At 40.0% G+C, this 8,388-nt stretch overlaps 2 protein-coding genes across 3 annotated transcripts in view; both read right to left on the minus strand.

The window, feature by feature from the left end:
• Positions 1–432: 432 nt before the first annotated feature.
• borcs5 (BLOC-1 related complex subunit 5) lies at positions 433–3,710 on the minus strand. The gene is made up of 4 exons (XM_007566007.2): positions 3,349–3,710; positions 3,064–3,207; positions 2,344–2,501; positions 433–1,866 (listed from the first exon to the last, which is right to left on the minus strand). The coding sequence occupies exons 1-4, from the start codon at positions 3,404–3,406 to the stop codon at positions 1,633–1,635; spliced, it is 594 nt and encodes a 197-aa protein (XP_007566069.1). The 5' UTR covers positions 3,407–3,710; the 3' UTR covers positions 433–1,632.
• A 189-nt stretch (positions 3,711–3,899) lies between these two features.
• Positions 3,900–8,388, minus strand: part of smc1b (structural maintenance of chromosomes 1B) — a 16,590-nt gene continuing 12,101 nt past the window's right edge. For both annotated transcript variants that reach the window (XM_007566009.2, XM_007566008.2), the window contains exons 18-25: positions 7,239–7,392; positions 7,058–7,156; positions 6,366–6,522; positions 5,474–5,628; positions 5,075–5,226; positions 4,885–4,954; positions 4,499–4,609; positions 3,900–4,422 (exon numbers count right to left, since the gene is read on the minus strand). In XM_007566009.2, the coding sequence (XP_007566071.1) occupies positions 4,297–4,422; positions 4,499–4,609; positions 4,885–4,954; positions 5,075–5,226; positions 5,474–5,628; positions 6,366–6,522; positions 7,058–7,156; positions 7,239–7,392 (1,024 nt within the window). In that variant the 3' untranslated portion in view covers positions 3,900–4,296. The remainder of the gene's footprint in view (positions 4,423–4,498; positions 4,610–4,884; positions 4,955–5,074; positions 5,227–5,473; positions 5,629–6,365; positions 6,523–7,057; positions 7,157–7,238; positions 7,393–8,388) is intronic.

Genomic DNA, 8,388 nt, shown 5'->3' on the forward strand with positions numbered 1-8,388 from the left:
TTTTTTTTTTTTTTTTTTTTTTTTTTTTTTTTGTTTAAAAGTTTTCTTTTTAAAATAACATTTTGTCAGCTATAAAACATACTTTTAACTAAGTTCATATTTCTTTATTAAAAATGTTTTTTTATTGTTTCTGATGTAATAATCTAATCTTAAATGTGTTTTAATTTAAACAGAAAATGTTAAAAAAGGCTTGAAAGCATCAGTTTGTGTCTAATTAATTTATATAATGTGTTTCACTTAATGACTGAATTTGTGAAATACTGGAACTTTTACTGACTTGACTGCATTTTGGACCATACAGAAAAAAATGCATATTTGGCGCCACCTAGTGAAAAAACAAACCAACCCAGTGTGTGTTGCTGGATGTAACCTTTGTTGCCCTTTAACTTATAGCTCTTGCATGAGGAGAAATAACTTAGGACATTTTATTCACATTAAAGGCTTTTATTAAAAAAACAGGTTTATGTGACTAGTCAATATTTACAGTTACAACTTGTATAATTCACCTCTTTGACTCGTTCCTCTGTCATTAGTATTTGGAGTTTCTTCTGCTGCTCCACCTGCTTCTTTACAAGGGCACTAGCCCAGGGCGACACATTTGTTTTTGGGGAGGTGAAAAGAGTCAAAGGATTTTTTTAATGAATGCGTATTTTGCGACCATTCTCACAGGGCCCTACCAGGTTAGCTGTGTTAATATTTAAGGATTTTTAGGCACATAAACAGTTCTCGAGTATTTGAAAATTATGACGCTATTTTTGGGGAACAACATGGAGCTCCGTCCCACGGGACGTATTATACATGCCGTGTGTCAATTATTACCCACTGATGCATAAGACTAACTACTAATATGGTCACCAAAACTGGAGCCAACATCCTTCTAAACATGGCAAAGACTTCTGGTTCAACTCTAAATCAGATGCAGTGAAATTTATTTGATGGGTTTCCTGAAGGAAAGACCAGACGGTTGTTTAATTCCTACTTCCTGTTGGTAGGCAGGGCTGTTCAGCTGTCACTCGCCAGCAAAACAATAATAAGGCTGAGATTTCTTTACGAGACCCTAAAACACGTCACGGACTGAGAGCTTCGTCAGTCTTTTTTTTTTTTTTGCAATAAGCTCCGGATTTTTTAAAAGCACTAGTTTAATCCATTGCTATTACTTCAACATACTTCACACCAAACTATTCAAGTAAAACTCAAAGCAAACATTGACTCTTTGACTTGTGGGTTGTGTCCGTCTAGAACATTCTCAGTTTGTCACAAGTAGAGGGTCTTGATCTCGACGCTCAGGACAAAACACCAGATCTGGAGCTAGAAGGCCGATTTCAGCCATGATCTGTAAAGTGAGACGAGTGATCTGAAAAAAAAAGAAAAAGAATAAAAAAAAAAAAGCTTTCTGTAGTTCTTCAGCTGTTTTTTTCTTTCTTTTTTTTTTAGCAAGTGTTGCCATGATTTTTACATAGTTTGTATCCAAGAGGAAGATGTGAAATTTTCCCTGCTCCTTCCTCGTGTTGGGAAAACATGCAGGACTAAACGAGCTACTTCCTTAATGCCGTTAGTTCCACCAAACAGTCAGAGTCAAAGCGGTCCACGTTCATCCACCTGTTCTGTGGCTGGGTTTGGGTCCAGCTTGGGCTACTTGGAGGCAGGTTCGCCCTCTGACCTCATGCTGAAGGGCTCCAGCCGCTCGCTCTCCGGCAGCATGTTGTTGAGGCGCTCCATGAGCGGCACCGTCTGGTCAATCCCCATCTGGATGCGCCGCAGGATCATGGACATCTCGTTGACCTTCTGGATCTGCTCGGCGTACTTGGCGTAGCGCTTTTGGCGCTCCTGCATTATGCTGAACAAGGCTTCCACAGACAAGTCCATCTGAAAGGGGAAAAAAAAAAAAAGACGGTAGACAGTTTGTAGGGCTGCACAGTGGCAGAGCTGTTGCCTTGCAGCAAGAAGGTTCTGGGTTCGATTCCCGGCCCCGGTCTTTCTGCATGGAGTTTGCATGTTCTCCCTGTGCATGGTGGGTTTTCTCCGGATACTCCAGTTTCCTCCCACAGTCCAAAAACATGACTGTCAGGTTAATTGGCCTCTCCAAATTGACCCTAGGTGTGAGTGTGTGTCTGCATGGTTGTTTGTCCTGTGTGTCTCTGTGTTGCCCTGCGACAGACTGGTGACCTGTCCAGGGTGTACCCTGCCTCTCGCCCGGAACGTTAGCTGGAGATAGGAACCAGCACCTCCTGACCCCACTGAGGGACAAGGGTGTAAAGAAAATGGATGGATGGTAGACAGTTTGTACCGGGGGATAGTATATACGGTAACTCTTCTCTGGTTTGGACTCAGTGAAATTCGAACCTTTTTGATCCTCTTGACGAGAGCGTTCTGGTCGAAAGCCACGGCTTCAGCACACTGGTGCAGGTGGTCTTGGTATCGGATGCAGAGCTGCAGGACCTGGGCCGGGTCCAGCCTCTCCAGACAGACGGTGCTTGGGGACGTCTGACCGCTCAGCACTCCTATGGAGAGACAAACACAAAACGAAAGACCTGCCGAGGCATGCTGGAGCCAAGAAAAGCAAGTGGATCAGAACCAAAATGAAAAGTTTGAGATATTTTTTTTTATAATCTAAACCTCCAAAAAGTAGAGTTAATAACAATAATTAGGTGAGTACTGAAGATATTTGGTTGCCTTAGGTTTTATTTTCACTGCAAAAACACATCTTACCAAGTATTTGTGGTCTAGTTTCCAGTCTACAATTGAAAACTAACTTGTAGTGCAAAATCTATTAAAAATCTGCTGTTGTTGCATCAGTATTCTTTGAAAACTTTTGCTGTGCTTAGTCTTTGTTATATGACTAAATAAAATGCAGATTAAGGTGGATGCAAATCTGATTTTGAGTAAACATACTCGAATAAAAAAAAATAAAATAAAAAAAAATGCAAAGCGTGATAATTAAAAAAATTGTGCATCTGAAAAGTCCTCTTGTCAGAAAAAAAAAAGTTTTTTTCTACTTCCACTGCCTTGTACTCGCGGGCCATATATTTACCATTCTTAAATCGTGGTTGCGGTGCCTCGTACCTTTCAGAAGCGGTTGGAACGTGGGGATCTCTTGGAGCTTGATCACATCGGGGTCGTTGTGGATATTTCTCAGTGACTGAGTCCCCTGAGCCACAACCACGATGTCATCCATCTTTGCCTTCTGCCTGGCCGGGGATGGCACCGCTGAAATGACACCAGAGTCAGAGAGACGAACTCCACCTTAGCTCAGCTTCTCCATGAGAAGAAATAAAACCAGAACTTATACTGTAGCACACAAACTTTATTTAACATGGCTATTTTTTAAAGTGAACCAGGTGATCTTACCAGCTGTACTGTAATCGGAGTGTTTATGTTCCGCATCTCCACTCTGTTCGTTTCCCATAGTAACGACACCTGGCTGCAAACCTCACCTTCTACTCAGCTTGATATCAGTTGTTTTCTGGATTGTTTTTCAAGCAACCCAGAAGTCTTAAAATGTGACAAGATTTTAAAGAACTACAAAAACAGATTCATGTCTCAACAGCTTATCAGCTGAGATCTGTCCCGCGGCAGCAACAAAATGCTTCTTAATTACTAAAGAGCTATAATTAAACTGTGGAGGAGAAAATATCATTTTATGTTCCAATTCGTCAAAATCTTCTCCTGATGATCTGCCTACTTCCGTAAATACTAAGCCCGGAAGCACCGCTTGGTTCTTTGCTGCCCCCTGCTGCTGCGGAGGGAAAGAACTAGTTGAAATAAAAAAAGATTTCTTCGATAATCTTGCAGTTATTCTGTTTAGTAAATATCAAATAGCATAAATAACATTAATAAATAAGCTTACTGTTTTATCTCCCACGTCATAAAATGATTCAATCATTAACACAGAAATATATCAAGATATTTTGTTCAATGTATTTTTAATGAACAGGAGTTATGTTTATAGCATAACTCTAAATGCAAAACATTACAAACATGGAAAGTTTTTTTTTTCAATACAAAAACTTTGTTTTTTAAAACTGTATTTAAACCTGAACTCTTTCCTGAACTTCCTGTCATGTTACTGACTATAAATGACAGAACTGGACCCACAAGCAGTTCTTATATCGGGTCAGTCCAACAGTAAGCACCCGGGAAATTTAAGTTTATCACTCAAGGAACTGCAAACTAACACGTTTTAGAAAAAAACAAAAATAGCAGCAGAAAACAGCTGTTACTATTTTGCAATAACAAACTGAAACTATAAGAACCAGTTTTTCTAAACAGAGTTGAACTGCAAACTAATGATTTCGTTCATGAAGGAATTTCGGGGCAGCAGGCCTCGGATCCTCTGTCTGTTTCGTTGCTGCTCTCCTCTTCAGCCAGAGGGTAGGGACGCAGGTCCAGGGTCAGAATGCGGCTGAACATGCATCCATCCAACTGGAAAAACGAGGAAAAAAAACATCAGTGCGGACGAATTTCTACTGAATAAACAACATGGAAAATGTTTTCCCACGTCAGAGTAGACTCCCAGCAGGGCGTCGGCTTTGGAGAAGAACTCCTCCTTCAGGGAGATGACGATGATCTGCATGTTCTCTCTGGACTCCTCTCTGATGAAGCTCGTCACCTGGAGACAAATCACAACACAGTATTCTAGTTACAAAAAAAGTTTGACCAACTAATGCACTAGCAGCTACAGACCAGCAGGGAGCGCTGGGCTGTAGCATCTATGGAGGACAGATCCGGACATTATTGGTGATAAACAAAAATAAATAAATGGCTTGATAAATCTAAGTAATTTACAAGTACTTAAGTAATTATGTGTTGTGTGTTAAATATTATTTATTTCTGCTTTTTGCTGTTTTTGTCCAGATGCGTTCTCCATAGCAACGAGGTTTGCACCTTGCTGATGTTGGTGTTGTCCAGAGCTGCGTCCACCTCATCCAAGATGAAGAAAGGAGCTGGACGGAAGCTAAAGGAAGAGGCACAAGACTTAATTCATTAATGACGGACAGAAAAATAACAATAACAACAACAACAATAACAATTACACTTTGCAAATGATTTCTTTGAACCTGGTAACCCAGGTTACCTGTGTATTGCAAACAGCAGAGCGAGAGCGGCGATGGCCTTTTCTCCACCAGACAGATTGTCCATGGACATGAAGCGCTTCCCTGGAGCCACACAGTTGTAGTTGATGCCACCTAAATATGGCTCCTCTGGGTTTTCAGCACTCAGAATGGCCTTGCAGCCCCATGGAAAATGTTCATGTAAAGATCAAATTCAGATATGGTCATTTAAGAACAGATCAACAGTTTAATAAGGGGAAAAAAAAAACAGCAAATAAGACGTTTCTGGTCACTGTTTTCCTACAGAGAAAACACGAGCAGTGAAAAAGATGGCCGACTTGTTCCTGTGTCTGCCGTGGTTTTGTGTTTTACACCAGCCAGTCCTGCAGTCCTCAGAGGGGGTTTGTGTGGAGTGCTCTCACCTGGGCACTCCTGTTTCTGCATATCCGTTTGTAGATGTGATCGATGACGAGCATCACGTGCTCAAAGCACTGACTGAAGAGCTGGAACCGCTGAGCTTTGACCTGCTCAAACTCCTGGTTGCACCTCCTGGCTGCTCTGGTGCTGGCGTCAAAGGCTGAGTGAGGAAGAGAGAGGCCAAGTTTATCAGTCACAGGAAAACTAAACCTAACAATGCATTTAGGAAAATTTATTTAGAAACCACTGTTTCTAAATAAAGAAACAACGGTTCTTATATGTAACATGTGAACGTCGTCCGGTTTGGTAATCCAAACAAAAATGATGTAGCCTTACTTCACATTAAGCACTGCAGCAATAACAGTTTGATAAATAAGTTACAGAACCAGTGCAACTCAAATACACGGCAGTGTCTGCTCTGATAAAGATGCCAAATGCTTGAAAGTAAAAGTAGCAGTGACAGCTGGACCTGTTTTCTTATTGATTGGGTAATTAAACATTTAGGTTTCATTCCCAGACAGCTAGATGACTGATATATGTAAAAACAAAATTTTATCGATTAAATGAGTTTGTCATTTATAAAGATTTGATTTTCGGAAAATCTGGATCCCCCGCCCCCATCAATAGATTCATAGAAGGCAAAGCAATTTTTTGAGAATATTTTTCTTTGATTAGGGTCAGAAAACTTTCTGGATATCTCAACAGAAAGTACAGCCCTAGTACATTTTCACAAAATACTTCTTTCAGCTCCCAACAGTTGAACAAACTTTTCTTTTTCTTTTTTGGGGTTTGGTTTAGACTCTTGGGAGATATTATGGCATCAATACTGTCAATATCTTTATGCTAGAAGGTAAAACTCAAGAGCAAAGACACAAAACGGCAGGAAAATGAAACCACCTTCAGTCACCCCCTGCAGCTTGTCTTTCACATCCCTCATTTTCTCCAGAGCTTTCAGGTTAGGCGGAGTGGTGCGTTGCAGCACTTCTTCCAGAGAGGAGACCGACTCCTTCAGCTTCTCCATGTGAGCCTCCAGCTGCTCCTCATCACGCAGACACTGTCAATAAATAGTCATTACACGCACACTGAACGTCCAACTGAAGTTTGAGTGGAAAAATAATTCAGCTGCTCTCTCACCCGGCTGAATTTTAGCTGACTGAGGTTATTACAGTCAACTAAAACTAACCAAATCACAAAAACTGAAATCGAGAAAACATTTTTGTTAACTGAAGTACAAACTATAACTAACTGGAACTATATTGTGAGTTTATAAAACTAAGTGAAACAGAATGAAATTATAGATACAATATCCTCCATTTTTGTATTTCTGGATCTACTTATTAGCCTTTCGAACTGATGTGAAACTGTTTATTTTTCCCCCCAAAATACAGTTTACAGAAAATTACAGCACCAGTAAACAAAATGGCAACAGCAAAAGTTAGGAGAAAACTCCAGTCAGTTGGTTCTTCAACAACAATCAAATAGTTTTTTTTTTGAAAATGGCATCTTCTGTTGTGTTTTCATTAGACAAACCAATGAAATAAAACCAAACTATAGTGAAAAACCCCAAACTATCATAACCTTCTTCTCACCGTGAGCTCCTCTTCCAGCTCAGAATAATCAATAACGAACTGAGCTTCTCGTTCATAAATGTCCATCGTGGCTGTGGTACTTTCTGAATCCGTCATGAGCTGGAAAACGACAAACACAAGGCTTTGATATTATTCCAGTTTCATTCCGTAACCAGTCAAGCTACTGAAACAGAAGCCCCACCTGCACCTCGCTGATCTCGTTGAGGCTGCCTGACAGCATGGTGATCTGCAGGTCCTGGATTTTGCAGGCGAGCAGCATGTTGTGTCGAGCCATGCGCTTCTGCTCCAAAGCCGTCTCCGCGGACATGACCTCGCGCTGAAGCTTCGTCAGCTCTCTGAACGCACGCCACAGCAGAAAAAACGCTGCAACGCTAACGACGCTCTCAAAAACACCAACAGCAGTTTTCTGGATCATTAGACTATAAAAACACAAACTTCCAGGCTCCATTAGTGTAAAGATATTAGAATTTGGTCAAACATGCTTCAAATTCCACCTCAACCAAAAGCTTTGTTACACCCGTCAACAAGCTTCTTGTACAGTCTCGCGTAAAAACAGGCAAATGATTGATGGTAACAATCAGTTTGTTTTTAACCTATCCTTGAAATTGTTGAAATGTTGTGTTTTAATTTTGTTTGTGTGTTTTAAGGTATTTTATTATGTCCTTTTGGAATGTTTGTTAAAATGTTAAAATTGTTGAGGTGGTCAACTTGAATTTAATGTTTTGAGTTTGTTTGTGTCTTAAGGTATTTCACTATGTCGTTTTTTGGTAGTATTTGTAAAAACATGATTTTTATTGCATTGATTTGTGGTGTGGACCCCAGGAGGAATAGTCTGCACTGTGGTAGAGACTAATGGAGATTCTTAAATAAACACATAATCATGATATAAAAGCTTGCAGCTGACTTTGAATTCTAAGTCACATTTATTTATTCATTTATAACATCAATGAGGGATTTCTTTTTCAGCACTGATTACGGACTGGGTCTGATTTTTGACTTATTAAAATGAGGCACGTTCTGTGAGAGTTCTGATCTGGCATAACTGAAGCACCAGGGGGCGCCACAGAGGCGACAGAAAACTGGAGGGAGTGAGGAAAAAAAACTTTTAAATGAAAAAACCTAATACCATTTTTTTTACCAGAAAAGTTTCATCATAAAATTTAATCTGTTTTTTTCAAGCATTATTATAGAACATAATTTAAAATAATTTATTAAAATGTTATTTGTCACGCTTCATCCTTCTGATTAGTCAGTCAGATTTGTTAAGTTCCTTTGCTCGTCATGCTAGCATAGCTTGGCCCACTAAAATCAAAAGAAAAGAGGCAGCATTT

This window comes from Poecilia formosa, unplaced genomic scaffold (assembly GCF_000485575.1).
Source record: "Poecilia formosa unplaced genomic scaffold, Poecilia_formosa-5.1.2 Scaffold185, whole genome shotgun sequence".
In the NCBI taxonomy this organism is placed as follows: Eukaryota; Metazoa; Chordata; class Actinopteri; order Cyprinodontiformes; family Poeciliidae; genus Poecilia; species Poecilia formosa.